Source organism: Dipodomys ordii, unplaced genomic scaffold (assembly GCF_000151885.1).
Source record: "Dipodomys ordii isolate 6190 unplaced genomic scaffold, Dord_2.0 Scaffold87, whole genome shotgun sequence".
Taxonomy (NCBI): Eukaryota; Metazoa; Chordata; class Mammalia; order Rodentia; family Heteromyidae; genus Dipodomys; species Dipodomys ordii.
In genome coordinates this window covers 4,222,649-4,239,884 of record NW_012267303.1, presented here as the reverse complement: position 1 = coordinate 4,239,884, position 17,236 = coordinate 4,222,649, and the positions used below count along the sequence as shown (strand labels likewise).

Below are 17,236 nucleotides of genomic sequence, written 5' to 3'. Positions count from 1 at the left end.
AGACACAGCACAGTCTTAAAGGCATTTGCTGCTCCCATGGTACCAAGCGACCAGAATCCCTACAGGTGATGTGCAAAGGATAACCCTGGATACAGACAGGCGCTGAGAGGTTTTGCTTATACTAACCACCAGGACTGGTGAAGCCAATGTTAGTACAACTGATCACACCAGGGGCTGGCAGGGCTGGCAGGGCTGGCAGGGCTGGCTGGCCTGGCCGGGCTGGGGTGCACCAGGAACCCTGGGGCACAGCTGGGAGATGTAGGCAGCCTATAGCCAAACAGTGATTCTGTTGTGAGCAGTCCACGTGTGCTGGGTGTGGGCACGGCTGCTGAGGGTGGAGGAGACTGAGGGCAGTCTGCCTGTGCCCACCAGAGGAGCCCACCGGAGGAGGGTGATGGATGGGTAGCATGTCCTTTCCAGATACATACATTTAATAGACTGTCTTCATAGCAGCTTATAAGAACCAACTAAAGCCAATAAGGCAAGCGCACAAGACAACACTCAACCAGTTGCATAAAGTTTAAAAACAAGTAACATGCTGGGAGCTGGTGGCTTACGCCTGTAATTCTAGCTACTCAGGAGGCTGAGGTCTGAGGATCATGGTTCAACATCAGCCCTGGCAGGAAAGTCCATGAGATTCTTAACACCAATTAACCACAAAAACATCCAGAAGTGGAACTATGGCTCAAGTGATAGAGTGCTAGCCTACCATGGGCAGAGCCACGAAAGGCATGGCCAGCGCCTGGAGCTAGATGGTCACTGTGGCTACAATTCGGGTCCATGTGTGTTGCGAGATGAGAAACAAAAGGCACGTACAACTACTAACAAATTGGTAGTGGTCAATTCAAAGTCACTCATTTTAGCCAGGTATGGTGGTGTACAATTGTAATCCCAGCACTTGCTCAGGAGGCTGAAGCAGGATGATCTTGGGTTCAAAGCTAGCTTGGACTACATGGGAAATTCAAGGCCAGCTTGGGCTACACAGTGAGACCCAGTTTCAGAAAACCAGACAGAACCAAACCAAACCAAGAGAAAAGTTGCTTGTGCATTACTACTCAATAAATTGTACAATGTTTGTGTATATATATACATATCTATATCTCTTTAAAGGCACGTACAAGAGGGATGGGCAGGGGAAGAGAAGGAAGAATCCCATGTCCTCTTCCCATGTCCTCCAGAAAGCTCAACCCTCTGCCCCCTCCCCTCCCCTCCCCCACCCCAGTTCTCTGGGACCTTCCTCCTGCCACATATGCCTCTGTCGGAACCCAGCCCTGCCATGCTCACCTCTGGGCTGTGCCAGGACACAGCCAGAGCCAGACAGCCAGGGTATCGCCAGGGTCAGCGCAGCAGGCCTTGCCTGTCTGCCATCTTCCGGAATCAGGAGTCTTTAGAACTGTCAACTCATCAGACCACAGCAAACTCCCAAGATTTTTTGAAAACAAAACAAAATATAGCCAGGTGCCAGTGGCTCACGTCTATAATCCTAGATACTCAGGAGACTGAGATCTGGGGATCACAGTTTGCAGCCAGCCCAGGCAGAAGAGTCCCCATGAGATTCTTACCTCCAATTAGCCACTCAAAAACCAGAAGTGGAGCTGTGATTCAAAGTGGTAGAGTACTAGACTTGAGAAAAAGAGCTTAGGGACAGCACCTCAGGCCCTGAATTCGAGCCCCATGACCATTAGGACAAAAACACAAACACAAAACAAGATATAATAAAAATGTCCCCCAAACCAGAGGATGCATAGTCTATTGCTCCAAGACTCTATGGAGGATTGGCACTAACTTTTCCTTTAAAATGAGCTAATTACATGATGTGATTGCCAATTTATCTGACCTGTTTTTAATCAATTACCCATTTTTCAGAAACTAATTGTAGCTCCTTTTCGCAAAGACATACTTACCTCTACAGATTTCTTACCTCCTCTGTGAAAGAGCTGAAGTTCTGGAGGAAGTATTTCCAGTGTATGAAGGGGGTGAGATGAATCTTCAATTTCCTCAAAAAATAATGATATTGATTATCTGTAAGTTTGCAACAAAACTCTTTAAGGACTTGCCCGAAGTCTGTGGCCTTCACAAACCCCGTGTCTTCTTTATCCACAGCAGAAAACACCTAAAAACATGAAAGGAAAAGATGACAAATGCTGTTGAGTATTAAAAAATAATTTCCTTAAGTATCATTTCTGTTCAATGAAAATGAAATCTAGTATATAAAAGTCCTTCGTAGCAGGTCATTGGTGGCTCATGCCTATAATCCTAGCTACCCAGGAGGCTTAGATCAGAGGACTGAGGTTCAAAGCCAGCTGGAGAAGACGAGTCCACAAGACTCTGATCTTTAATTAATCAGCAAAAGGCCAGTAGTAGAACTGTGGCTCAAGTGGTAGAATTCTAGCCTCAAGCAAAAAAGCTAAGAAAGAGTCTGGCAAGGCCCTGAATTCAAATCCCAGACCTAGAACCACAATATAAATAAATATGGTCCCTTGTAAATTCTGAATTGCTAAATAAACACATCTTTATCAGAGGACTAAGAAAATGAAGACAAGCCCTGTCAGAGCTTCAGAGATTTCTGGAAGAGATGGAGGTAAGAGGGAAGGAGATCAGAAATAAGAGAGAAGGAGAGGTACCCTGGCCGCTGGTGCCCAAAATGTCATGGAACCTGTCCCTGTTCCTGAGCATGATGTAGTGGGTGGACAGAGGAACGTGTGTGGGGAGGGGTCCTCCACGAGGAGCCTCCATCTCCTCTCACCAGGAGGGACTGGCAGACCCCTGGTCATGGGGGAGGGGCTCTCCCCACAGCTGTGGGCTGTGGCACTCACACTGCTGAGGGGCGGGAGGGGCCTGGCGTGGGGAGAGGACCCTGCCCCTGCCCGGTCTGGGGGGCGGGGCTGGGTCTATGCTGGGAACTTGTCAATGTTCAGTGTTCAGTAGTCAAACTGAAAGTGCAAAAATGTGCTATAAAAAGAACACACATTTTTTCCATCTGTCAAAACAAAATCATTCATTTTTTTATTGCACTAGGAAATCTCTATCAAGTGGCAGATTAAGATTTTTCTTACAATAAGAATTTAATGTACCTGGAAATTCCAAACCAAACTCCTGCAGCAAATCCTCATTTCTGGGATAGCCAGGCACACCAAGGCCATGGGGCAGGAGTAACCCCACAACTCTAAAATACACACGCATGGGGCACAGGGCAGTAGTGGAGAAGGCCTGGGGCCCTGGATCAGGCATGGTCTTGAATCAGGCTCTGCGGTGCACCTCCATGCTGCGACCTCCCTGAACCCCAGCCCCGGCCCCACAAAGGCGGACTGGGTTCAGCATGGCTGCCAGGCTGACTCAGTCTCTTGGGAACGCGCCAGGGAAGACCGCTGGCACCCAGCAGCCATGTTCAGGAGACCCACATCAAAACGGGCACAGGTACGCTACAGGACAGGAGAAGCCCAGGTGGGCTGCGAATATTGTGCCCAAGGCTCTCTCTGGCCACAGGACCCTGCCAGTTCCCTGTGCAAACCCAGCATGCCAGGCCATAGGGCAGGCACGAGAACTAGAAGCATGGATCTTCCAGTGCCCCATGATCGCAAGGTGCTGATACATTTCAGACACACAACGCACATGGGCATCTGCGGTGCCCACAGGAATGCACACGTGTCCCGCGTCCTCCTAATGGCCATCCCACAGCAGTCATACCCCTTCCTCTCCTCCTGTTACCCCCTACCCCACCCCTGTCCTCCTGTTACCCCCTACCCCACCCCTGTCCTCCTGTTACCCCCTACCCCACCCCTGTCCTCCTGTTACCCCCTACCCCACCCCTGTCCTCTCCCTAAGGAGTTTTCCCTGAGACCCACTGGTCTTAGAACCTCCAAGAACCCCAGCTTGAGAAACGCCTGACGAGGGCGATGGCACCACTTCTGGCTAAAAGGTAACAAGGCTGTCCTAAACACGAATGTATTTGGTGTGCAATGTGCTCTGGGAACTGTGGAAAGTGTGCTGACACAGGTCAGGAGGCTCCTTGTGGCATGGACAGGATCTGGCAATACTGGGCACACCTGCTGTTCATGGTCAGTGGGGCGGGAGGAGCTGTGGGTAGAGAGGGTTGAGCTCTCTGGCTGGCTGTGGCCACCACATCCCTCTACTCCTGGTCCCTGAGGAAGTGTGTCAGCTTCCCTTGGTGGCTGCTGGGCAGGTGGCCTTGGCACAGGAGGGTCTGGAGGCATTCCACTGTCACCTTGTCGTCCCTGGGATGGTCATGTCCACACTGTACATGTTTGCATCTTAGATACTGACCGTGTCTGCTCTTGGGACAGAGGTGGAGTTGTGGACTGGGTGCTGCTGCTCTCTGTTTATCTCCCCACTAATCTATCCCATGTGGGCTCCAGGGTGCACCTCTTAAAATCCAAGAGTCTAAAGCCAACCATCCTGATGAGCCACAGATGGCAAAGAGCTCCAAGGAGGTGGGGACAGGCAGGCCGGTGCCTCAGCCTGGAGTCTGGAGAGGAAGGAAGCGTGCCCTGCTGCCTGCAGGAAAGTCTGGGACACTCTTATCTCCAACCAATCAACAAAAACCTAGGTGTAGAGATGTGGCTCAAGTGGTAGAGCACCCGACTTGAACAACAGCAAAAAAAAGTGTGAACGTGAGGCCAGCATATACACGACTCCCTTCCCCCCGCCCCCACCTCCTTGTCCCCCCAAACCCAAACTAACCACCTATCTACACTCTCAAGGAGAATGGAGGAGCTGAGGATGGGCCCTGGAAGAAGGGCTGGGCGGCGATTTTGATGGACAAAGATGGGCTTCCATTGAGAAACACTGTGTGGTTCACCATACCTGGAACAAGGCCTGCTGGGAGCAGCTGACCAGACACTGGATGCTCTTCACGATCTCTTCTGGACTCAGGGTGGAGAAATCGATGGACTGAGGCCCAGTCGCCCCGCTGCTCTCCAGCGCTCTCAGGAAGTCTAGGTAGTTGATGGAATTTTCATGCACTTCGATCTCCAGGCTTCCACCCCCCCACACAAAGAAACAACAGATTAGTTTAAAAAAACCTATCGCTTGCTCATTCAACAAACAGTTCAAAGAGTGTGGCGTAAGACACTGTCCTGGAGCTGTGGGTGGCCACACGCCAGTCAGCCCTGTCATAGGCGCACACGGACACTGTGACCACAGGAAGCAAAGGAACGGCGTGCAGAGGTGAGGGAGGGTCACCCCAGCCAGTGGGGCTCCCTGTGCTCTGTCTTGAGAGCCTGAGGGGTGGGAGGCCAGGCCTGTCAGCAGTATCATACATGGCTGATAGAGCCAGGTGCCAGGGGCTCATGCCTGTAATTCTAGTTACTCAGGAGGCTGAGACCTGGAGGATCCTGGTTCGAAGCCATCCCTACAGCAGAAAAGAAACTTCATCTCCAAAATAACCAGCCAAAAAAATCCAGGATGGAGATGTGGCTCAAGGGGTGGAGCAGCAGAAATGAGTAAGAAAGCCAAGCAAAACCCATGATGAACCACAGAGGCATGCCCGGAGGTACTGTCCTCCAGTGGGGTTGAAATGAAGTTGTGAAGCCCAAGCCTCTCCAAAGACCTTTGTTCAATGACTGGTCCAGCAATGTTTCCTCAAGGAAAACTCCATTACAGCTCTGAGCTGCACAAGGACATCTGAGCAGAAACGCCTTCCCTGTGTGACCCTCACCCCACTGGGGGGGGGGGCAAGCACCTTCAAGGCCTAGCATTCCTTAAGAATCTAGAGCACATTTATAAACGATGTAGCGAGTCAAAGTGGAGTTTCATTGCTTTCAAGGTTCCCATCTCTAGACTTGAATTCCTGAGGTATTACCAGCCTCTCAGCCAGACAGAGCGTGACGTCAGAACAGACCCGAGGGGACTTGGGTAAGCCCAAGAGAGAAGCTTCCGGTGATGCTGAGATCTACCTCCAAAGAGGACAAGTCAGCATGGTGTTACACGCCTGTAACTCTAGGCACTTGGCTGACTGAAGCAGGAGGATTGCAAGTTTAAGACCAACCTGGGTTATGTAGTGAGACTTTGTCTCAAGAAAAAGAAGAAACAAGAGCAGCCAAGAGCTAAGCGTCTGCACAATGCAGCTGTGGCGGCGCCTTGCAGGACCTGCGCCCGCCGCCCCGCATGGTGGGCATGGAGGAGAAGGACAATCAGTACTTTTCATCTGCGGGCTGAATTGCCAGTGTGGTATTAAAATGTAGTAATAAAATCAAATGCATATGCAAATCTCAGTAGTATTTAGAAAAGTCTATTTTGGAGCGAGAAAAGCATAATCTACATATAATTACCACTAGCTGGGATTCTTATCATCAAGAGGTCTTTGAGAAGAGACAAGCGGCTGAGCAATGGAGACTTATTAAGGTTTCAGTGCGTAAAAAAGTTGATCACCCCATTGACAGGTGGACTACAGAAATTCTCGGTTCCTTTGTTGTTGTTTGCGGAAGTACCAGCCTGACTATGTTTTCACAGCCTCTCTTATAATCCCCTTGTTAATTATTTAGCTGCTGCTTTTCTCCATGATTTATTCATTGAATGCATATGAATTCTTATTCAGCTGGAGATGCACTCAGTGAGAAGAAACCCTGTTTAGGGACAAGGGGACATATCAGCATTTGAAGACTGCCCTCCCTCCTCTGCATACATACATACACACACATATGTGCGCACATATATACATGGACATACAACAGTGTTGGCCTTCTCAAAGCTTAAACACACTAATAAAAATTTCAAAATCCTAAGTGATGTCTCCCCTGCCCCCCTCCCCGGCTGCCAGGATGCTAGACTGAGACAAGCTGTGTGGGAGAAAACTTTAAAAAAAAATTCAGACCAAAAAGAATTCAAAACATTACTTCCGGTCTGCTTTTTCTTAGAAAATTACTTCAAGACGTGCTCCAGCAAGAAAAGAAAGTAAATCAAGAGATAAAAGGACATAGGATTGCCAGGTGCTGGTGGCTCACGTCTGTAATCCTAGCTACTCAGGAGGCTGAGATCTGAGGATCACAGTTCAGAGCCAGCCCAGGCATGAGACTCTTATCTCCATTAAACCACCAGAAAACAGGAAGTGACACTGTGGCTCAAGTGGTAGAGTGCTCCCCTTGAGCTGAAGAGCTCAGGGACAGTACCCAGACTCAGAGTTCAAGTCCCACTACTGACAAAAAAAAAAAAAAAGATGTGGGATGGAGGTAAAGGGACACAGAACTTAGAAGTGTTACTCCTCTAACAGTCATACAATAAAAGCTGATCAAACACCGCTGTTCCTTGAAGCCAGCAAAGAGCTGAGGCTCTGGGGGAGGTAACACTGGGATCTGGAAAGAAAGGCCCTCTTGAGGCTCATAGCCAGCATGTGTTCTGGCGCAGAAGCTGCAGGAACACATGAAGGCGGTGAGGCTGCGTGTGAGAGGGAGGCACTCTCGTGGGTCCAGGCACGCAGGCTTTACCTCCAGGAATCCTCCAGCCTCTCAGTGAAGGCCTGGGCAGGATCCCTCATCCTGCAGTGGGTGGTAAGAGCAGGGAAGAGTAAGCCATGTGACGCATTCCCAGAGCCTTCCAACACTTTCCATGGAAGAGAGCTCAGCAGACCTATCCCAGCTGAGGAAAAGTCAGTGATGCCCCCTAGTCATCCGCACATAGGCAGAAGCTATGCTACTGCTGGAGGCCTGACGCTCAGGCCACTGATCGGCTGAGTGTTCGCCCTCCTGGATACCACACTCCCACATCCCCCGGCCTGCAGAAATCGTTCTTGTGGACACCCAGAGAAAACAGGAGATATGCAAACAAGGACAGTAGAGGAAGTTGTGGCTTTTGGCATGAACAGCAGACATTAACCACAACCCTAAACCTGACCAGATTCACATTCAACCTCACCACACAGGACTATCCATCTCTCTCCTTGTTATTACCCAATACATCACATCTGCTTTCAACAACATAACCACAAGGCATTCCAAAAAGCAGTAAAGACACAGTCTGAGGAGACAAATGCACATGGCCACCAGCCTCAGCTGTAAAGGTTCTGGAACAGTTGAGTGGAAACACCGGGATCACGTAGGGATCTAGGGGTACGGAGAATGTGCGCAGGGACACATGGACGAAGTGAACAGGGAGATGGGAACTCTGAAAACCAAAGGAGACGCCAGACACACAGAGCTGCAGCACAGAGATGGAGATGGCCTCTGATGGGCTTGTCAGCAGGCTGGAAACTTTAAGAATGGGAAAAAAAGCCAGGCATTGGTGGCTCACACCTGTAATCCTAGCTACTCAGGAGGCTGAGATCTGAGGATCATGGTTCAAAGCCAGCCAGAGCAGGAACTCCATGAGACTCTTATCTCCATTTAACCACTAGAAAACCAGAAGTAGTGCTTTGGCTCAAATGGTAGAGTGCTCACCTTGAGCTAAAGAGCTGAGGGACAGTGCCCAGGCCCAGAGTTCAAGCCCCACGACCAAAAAAAAGAATGGAAAAAAGAGACCAAAACACAACGTCTAAGAACTCTGGGGAAATGTCTGCTTAATTGAAATTTCAGGAGAAAAGGAAAAGAACAGAAAAAGCATTTGAGGTAATGACAGCCAAGACTTTTCCAAAATTAATATTAGACACTAAAGAGGTGCAAGGAAGTTGGAAGAGCCCCAGGCAGAGCTCTCTTAAATGATCTACACCCAGCTCAACATACCCACGCTGCAAGAAACCAAGACGCAGAGAAAGATACTGAAACAAGCCTGTGGGGAGAAAAAAAGGACATTTGCTTACAGAGGAACAAAGATAAAAATTACAATGGACTTTGTAAGTCATGTGATAAAAGAAGACCGCGTGACTCAAAAGAGGAAGAAAGCCGGCCTGCAGTGCAGAGAGCCAGTGGAATTATCCTTTAGTCTCACACTGACTCCGTGACACCACAATCCACCCAGAGTCCTCTCTGCTTAGCTGCCAGGTTCAGTGAATGAACAAATAAATGACAACAACGATCCCAACTGGTACCTGGTAATAGAATATCAGGTAAATGTATCCCAAATATTGTAAAGAGCATACTCATACTATAGATTATTACTTTTTGGGAGTTTGAATTTAACTGGGCATCTGCATTTTATCTGGTCACTCCGCTCTCTGGAGGATCGGACCAGCCCCAGAGTGAAGGGGAGGTACTCACAAGCCCACCTCCCCTGTGGCTGGGACCCAAGTCAGCATCCCCAGTCACAGTCTTCTGAGCCGCTCCCAGGAGCTCACTGTACTCTAGCAGATTTCTGAGAAATGCATCAAATATGAAGGACAGCTGTAAAGCCACACTGAGGAGAGACCTCCAGGTACCAGTGACTCATACCTGTAATCCTAGCTACACAGGAGGCTGGGATCTGAGGACTGTAGTTCAAAGCCAGCCTGGGCCGAAAAGTCCATGGAGACTTTTATCTCTACAATTAACTGCCCAAAAGCCAGAAGTAGAGCTGTGGCTCTTGTGGTAGAGCACTAGCCTTGAGCAAAAGGGAGCTCAGGGACAGCACCCAGGCCCTGAGTTCAAGCCCCAGGACCCACAAAAAAAAAAGCTCATTGTTAACTGAGAGAAGTGAGAGGCAGCACACCACACACACACACACACACACACACACACACACACACACGCACGCACACACGCACGCACACGAGAACATCAACAATGGCCTGAAAAAAGAGGTGGGAGCTCAACTTGAGGGAATCTCCCAGAAGGCCCAGTAAGAAGCAGAGGAGGAAAATGGGAAATAAACATTTAGAAACATAAAGGAACAAGTCTGTACAACTCAGTATGCAGTGGCTGGTTCAACAGCCTCAGCTGGGCATGGGGCACATGCTTATGATCCCAGCTACTCTGGAGGCAGAAATAGGAGGATCATGGTCCAGGCCTCACAAAAGACTGAGACTCTATCTGAAAAGGTACCTGAAAGAAATAACTAAAAGGAAAATGGCTGGGGGCAAAGCCCAAGTGGGACGCCTTGGGGGTCTGGGGACTCGGCTGGCGATGAGCACATGGGACCTTGGGGAGCAGGATGGCTCTGTGCTTGTGTGTGGTGTGACATGGGATGTCTGGGTCTCCTCAGACACAAGACACTCATGGAGGTGAGCACCACCATCCTCTACCTGATGGATGGGCAGAGGCCGGCATGGATGAAGACAGAAAAGGACTTAGAGCCACCTCTTCCTCGAGGGGAGTCAGCAAGCAAAAATCAATGTAGCAGCATGAGCTTGTCACTAAGAAATGGGGACATTCGGTACTGAAAGCCAGTTAAAGCGCTAGAAGTTAAGACACTGTAGGGGTAAAAACAAGGGCAGGGAAGAGGACACATAGGCAGTTTTAGTTTCTTGTTTGTTTTCGCCCTGTTGAGGATATCATAGAACCCAGCACCTTGTACGCTGTAGGTCTCTACTCTAGCTCTGAGTTCCAACCCAGCCCCAGGGCACTGGTAAGTTGCACTTTTTGTGTTGGTCCCCCAGGGCCAGCAGGAGGCAGTTCGCATCACCTCGGTGTCAAAGGCTGCTTGAGTGGAGACAGGAGGAGGCCAGGCTTGGAGGAAATGGACTTTCCCTAAAAGTTGCTTTTCCCAAAAGTAACAAACAAGCTGGGCACTGGTAGTTCCTGCCTGTAATCCTAGGTATTCTGGAAGCTAAGATCTGAGGGACCGTGGTTCAAAGCCAGCTGGGGCATACAAGTCTGTGAGACTCTTAAAATAACCAGCAAGAAGTAGAGCTATGGCTCAAGAGGTACAACTCTATTATTGAGCAAAAAAACTATATCAGTGTGAGGTCCTGAGTTCAAACCCCAGTACTGGCACACACACTCGTGCGTACATGACTGCACACATGCACACACATGTGTGCACACATTCACATGCATGCACACACACAAGACAACCTGCTGATAAGCCGGGTGAGCTCCTCTTCCTTCAGGGGGCAGCCGCAGTCCTGCAGCAGTTTGTACAGCCTGAAGAGGGACACAGAGCCCACTTTGGCTTTGTCCTGTGTGCTGAGAGCCTTGCTGATCTCTTTATAATGGTCCATAAGCTTAGCCCTGGAAGAGAAAATGCTTCAGACACTCCAAGCTCAGAGAACTAGCAACTTCCCCAAAGCACATGCAGTCAGGCCTCCATTGCTGGCCCAACAACCAGTCTGGAGGAGTCTCAGGCTTGGCCAAACATTTATATGAGGAGGTATCCCAGAAAAGATGTCTATAATGCCTTATTACTATCATTATTAGTTATTATTATTTGTCATTTGTGGGGCTTGAACTCTGGGCCTGGGTGCTGTCGCTCAGCTCTTCAGCTTAAGGCGAGCGCTCTTACCACTAGAGCCACAGTACCACTTCTGGTTTTTTAGTGGTTCATTGGAGATAAGCGTCTCATGCACTTTCTTGCCTGGGCTGGCTTTGAACCGTGATCCTCAGATCTCAGCCTCCTGAGTAACTAGGATTACAGGTGTGAGCCATTGGTGCCCGGCTTATTTTTATTATTAGCAAAATTATATTAGAGAAATTACAACCTTGTCTTTTTACTGAAGTTGGCAATGTAAAAATGGAACCAAGGATTTTTTTTAGCATGTTCCAAACTTTATTCTTTTTTTAAATTTTTAAAATTTTTAATTTTTTTTTAAATTGAGATTAGGTGATTACATAAATTTCACATATTTCACAGTATGTGGAATAGTGATACTTAGTTAAAGTCACAAATACATTTTAACCTTTACAAGGCAAATTGTCATTATCATGGTCTATAAAGTTGTGAATTCTATGAGCTTTGACAATACAATTATTTTGTCCACATCAGGTGTTATGTACATTTCTTTCCTTTTGTTTAGTGTAAGGGGTTCCCTCTTTCCCTCCCTTCCCATGGAGCCAAGGCTTTTAAAATAAAGAGCTATTATTGCAGGCAGAGGAACCACGCCTTCATTCTCAGCAAACCTGTTCTCCGCGGAACCTGTCCTGTGTGCTCTGGGACTCAAGCAGGCACCCCTAGGAGAACTGATATTAGGTGGCAGATATTGAGAACACTTAGAAGATAATCACACAGTGCACGCATGTTAGTGGGAAAGGAGAAGAGCCAGAGGAGACAGACACCTGTAAGGCCGTGGGAGGTGCAGGTGGGCCTCTCTGGGCCTGACACCCCTGAGCAAAGCCTGGGAATTGAAGCATCCCACGGCCCAGGGAGCAGCCAATGCCCAGGCCCTGTGGCATCCGGAGTGGAGGAGAGGAGGGGTCAAGGAGCACCCAGGAATGCCTTATCATGGAGCAGGTATATTGCCACTATGTGCACCAGCAGGCAAAGCAGGGGCCAGGCTACTTTCTGTATGTGCGCTGAACCCAGGGCTTTGGGTGCCGACCCTGAGGTTTTGTGCTCAAGCTTGGCACTCTACCACTTGAACCACAGCTTCACTCCCAGCTTTTTGCTGATTAATTGGAGATGAAAGTCTCATGGTCTTTCCTGCTCAGGCTGGCTTTGAACTGCAATCCTCAGATGTCAGCCTCCTGAGTAGCTAGGATTACAGGTGTGAGCCGTGAGCACCTGGCTATGATTGAGCTTTTCAACAATACATAAGCCCACGTTGCAGACAGAGGACAGGGAAGTCCTGGGCCAAGGGCCAAGGGCAGTCTTGCCTAGTGTGGGGGATCCATGCTTGCTTCCTGGCTGTGGGGTTGATTTTCCTACCGACTATTCAAGCCTCCTTGATTTGGTTCAGGGAAATTCTTCCACTTCTGCTGGAGGACTGAGATTGTGTAGAGGTTGGGAACAATGAATAGCCTTGCACTTGACCTCTGACCTGCAGTGACTGAGTATACCTTCTCTAAGTTCTGCTTCTCCACCCCTTGGAGGAAAAGACCTGCCTATAGGGCTCAGATGCCACGTGGGCTCTGGGGCCATTCTTCGGAAAAGATGGACTTAGAGGTTTATCCCTACAGCTGTGCCGGTGCCTGCCTCAGGTAGCTAAGGGACAGCCCTGGAGCCTGCCTGGAAAATACAACCTACTGACACAGCAGAGTTAGAACCCCAGGAGGGGCAAAATGAAGTAGAACGTGGATGGGTGGGGCAGACAGAAGTGGTGTGCACGTGGCCATTTCCCTTGTGGCCTCTGGTTCAGAACCCACTCACCCAGCACCATGGCCTTTCATCCCACCCCCAGTCTAGCCACAGGCTGCAAAAGACACTGCTGGGCTTTTCAGCAAGATTGTTACAGTCTACTTAATCCTTCAGAATGAAAGCAAATGAAAGTGTGGGGGAGAACCACATTTGGGGGGGATACATAGTTTTAGAAAATTGAGACATTTGGCATTTCTTGAGCTGGCTTTGAGGCAGCAATGATTTCCCTTTCAGAGAAATGTGTGCACTGTGTAAATGAGGCCTGGAGCGCGGATTACAGCGCACTGCCTGAGACGGTGTTGGTCCACACGGAGCAATACAGCTGCTCGGGCCCAGTGGGGCCCTGCTCTGCATGGTGAGCTGGAGGAGGCCACTGCCTGCCCTCCCCAGAGCTCTGTTGGGTTTGCTCTCGATCCCTCTCCATGTGCATTCTAGAATGGGTCTGTGTGGCTATTCTGATTCTCAATCTTCTACTCAGATGCTAGCAAAAAGAAAAAGAAAAAAAAGGCCTGGCGAAGAGAGTCTGAAAAGGATTTTTCTAATTTTTTCAAGTAAATAAATAAAATTAACTCCCTTAGATTTAAAGGACATCTCTTAGTTCATCATAACATCCATCTTGCAGTGGATCTGCATTTGAGGATGTAGGGGACATGAAAGAGAGCCTTGGTTTGGGTGTGTGGGGTTCCCTGAAAGCCCTGCTGACAGTGAATTGCCAAACAAGCCATGCTGCAGGGGGGGGGGGGGGGGGGGGAGGGGGGGCTCCTGCCTTCGGGAAAACAGAAGTCAGCCCTGTGTGGTGAGTGAGCCGGGGCGTGACAGTGTGAGTTCACTAGCTGAGCCTGATAGTTACAAGTGCACACAGCTCCTCAGCTACACCAGGCTCCCTGCAATCCTGAGCTGGTGGCACACGTGCGTGCCTTGTGTGGGAGCGCCGAGGCGGGGGGCCTCCCCACAGATCCTCATTATCCGCACCGGACGGGAGAGACGAGCTGGAGACAGGAGTGGGTAATGAGGCCAGCCCTGTCTGCTGAAGATAAATTCCACTTCTTCATCAGTTTTATGGCGTATTTGATTTATACTGATCGGGCACACATTTTACGATGAATTTCACAAACTCAATTCCCCTCCCTCCAGCTCTGTGACTCAGTAGCTTAGACATAATTCAAGGGTACATGCCAATGGCTTTCCTCTTAAACCCTACTTCATTATTGTGTCTCTTCTCCTTGTCCTTAGTGTTATTTCCTTTGGGGATTCTTTAACAGCCACTCATCCATTTGCTCAGGTACTCTGGGGACAGAGTGAGTCCTGCCATTGGAATGACAGGGCAGGGGATAGGGGCACAAGAGGAGCCATGTCAGAGCCACGCGGCAGGGCCTGTGGGCAGGTGGCAGTGGGACTGACCTGTCTAGTTATTCTATGGCCACATCACCCACAACACAATTGTCTCCTGTGTTATGAGTGCTAAAAATACGACAGGGGGAGTTATCAACGTGGAAAAACCATCAAGTACCATCCTTCATCCACATACAATGGCTGCCTCTTATATAGTGTCTCCTGGTCCTCGCAGACAATGCATTCACTGGATGCCATTCTGCCTGTGATGCCTATACTGCCCTACCCACTGGTCCTTTCCCACAAACATTTCCTGGGGTTCCCAGGCACACATCGCTGCATAGGCTTGCTCTCAAGACACACTTTACTTCACTAGCCCAGCATCTGTTCATCTATCCATCCTCTTATCCATCTGTCTGCCCATATATTCATCCATTCACCCACCCACCTATCCATCCATCTTCCCATCTATTCACCCACCCACCCATCCATCCATCTACCCATCCATCAATCCATCTACCCACCCACCCATCCATCTTTCCATTTATTTACTTACCCATTCACCCATCTACTCACCCATTCATCCATCCAGCTACCCACCCATTCATCTATCTTTCCATCCATCCATCCATCCATCCATCCATCCTTCCATCTACTCACCCACCCATCCATCTATCCACTCACCTATCCATCCACCCATCTTTCCATCTATTCACCCATCCATCCATCTATCCATCCATCTACCCATTCATCTAGCCCTTCATACATGTATTCAGTCCACCCATCCCATCCATCAATATTTACAGGGTTCCTATCAGGTGTCTGGCACTGGGGAAAGCAACAAACATCCTGTGGGCTGGGCCAGGCCTTGTGGGATGCACAACCAGAAAGGGTCGCTGTCAAGAGTGACCTGTACCTTGTGAGAGGTATGTGATGACCAGGTGAGGCAGGACATAGTTTTTTGGTTCAATACCAGTTTCTAGAAGTGAAGGCAATGAGCGAGTGAAACAAATTTCATGGTAACTTTGCCAACACAAGTTGAAAGGCAGCATTCTAAAGCAACTTTTCCTGCCAGGTAAATGGACACAGCGCATCGAGGCATAGTCCCCAGACCGTGAACCCACCTGGCAGGCATGGTCTTCTCCATGACCTGATGCAGCTCTTGGATTTCTTCCTGGAGCTGCTGAGGCTTCGTGAAGTGGCCCATGAAGTTGAAATAGTCTTCTTTATTGGGCCGGTGGACCGCAGGCAAAAAGCTAATGCCCAACTTCTGTAGAAACTCTTGGTAAGTAATGTAGCCTCTTCCCTCCGTGTCATAGCTTTAAGAAAGAACAGCAAAGCTTTCATTAGTAGCTGTGAAGGCGTGCCCAGGCTACATCTGCAAGGGCTCTGCTACACACAGGGGCCTGGCAAGGTGGCTGGAAGTTCAGTCTCATGCCTCTCTCTTGACCTGCTCTGACTCTCAGGGACTCAAAGGTGCACCACAGTTGGCAACCTGTTGCTCTAATCAAATGGAAGATTTCCTCCTGCATGATCCAGCCCAAGAGAACACTACCACAGTTACAACATGTAACTGGCGGGACAGTCACAACCAAAGTTAACCCCCCCCCCCCTTCCATACACTCAACTGGTTTAAAAGGAACTATGCTAAGGCTTAGAAGGAAACCCTTCAAAAAGCATATTCCATCTTAAAACTTGAATAAGTGAATGCCACTTGATTTCAAGGATGGTAAAAATCCCCATTTTCCCTTTGAAGAGAAGCCAGTTACACACAGCCAACAAGAGAGACGAGAAAGAAAACAAGATAAAAAGTCTGTTATATGCCTTTTATGTCATTTCCTATTATTGTGATTTTTTTCTGAATTAAAATTCATTAAAAAAGGCATAATGAGATTTTTTATCTCCCAATGTTATTCAAATAGCATAGAATTGCTTTAATAAAAAAATTAAGGCAAGTTGTCAATTTTCTTTCTTTTATTAAAAAAAAGCTTTTTTTTCCCACTTAAAGCTTTTGGCTTCTCATCTAATCGATTAAAACGGCATTTGCAGATGTGGCTTTTTCCCAGATAAACTTGGCGACACAGAGCAAGATTTATATTCAGGCAATCTTTGGAGCCTGGTTCTCTCCAGGGATGCTGCTGGGTGTCAGCCCTGGGCGTCCATGCTCTCGCCAGCTGTGCAGCTCTCCTGGCCGCTAGCCGGGAGCTCCCAGGACGACGACAGAGTCCCACGGTCACTCATGCACTCTTTGCCCTAACAATAAAGTCAGCAATTTGCTTCTCTGAGTTCTGGGGGTAGAATGGTGATGGTTGGGGGTAGGAAGGCAAGCTGTCCAGGCAACTGTGTCTGTCTCTTGCGCTGAACTGCAGAGCATACTGGGAGCCAGAAGCTATCCACTGCCCAAAGCCAGGGGCCTGGTAGAAGCCATGGCCTGTCAGTCCTGTTCCAGACAGACCTGCAGCTTCCCCTACCATTGTTGCCAGGGGCCAGGGTCTGTCTCTAACGCTCCAGGGTGAGGGTGTGACCCTCTGGTGATTTCTTTCACTTTGTTGTTTTACTTTGTTTCACAATGAGTGGCCATGGCTGGGAAGCAGTCCTGCAAATGTCAGTAAGATGGCTGCAGAAGGACAGTTTAATTCATACTGGAGTGGTGGTCTGTCTGCCTGTGAGTGTGTATATGTGTGTGTGCATGCATGTCTGTGTGCATGTGCCACATCCTGAGCTTCCATGGCACCAGAGCAGTGCATCTCTCCCTGGGTCAGGACATCGAGACCCAGGCCAGCCTTATCAGTGACAGAACACTGCCGACCCT

The 17,236-nt window shown here is 49.0% G+C and overlaps 1 protein-coding gene across 1 annotated transcript in view; it reads right to left on the bottom strand.

Moving 5' to 3' along the window:
• The window catches only part of Efcab6 (EF-hand calcium binding domain 6), a 181,939-nt gene that overhangs the window by 52,528 nt on the left and 112,175 nt on the right, over positions 1-17,236 (bottom strand). The window contains exons 21-24 of the mRNA XM_013025738.1: positions 15,549-15,743; positions 10,878-11,033; positions 4,825-4,996; positions 1,922-2,113 (exon numbers count right to left, since the gene is read on the bottom strand). Coding sequence (XP_012881192.1) covers positions 1,922-2,113; positions 4,825-4,996; positions 10,878-11,033; positions 15,549-15,743 — 715 coding nt within the window. The remainder of the gene's footprint in view (positions 1-1,921; positions 2,114-4,824; positions 4,997-10,877; positions 11,034-15,548; positions 15,744-17,236) is intronic.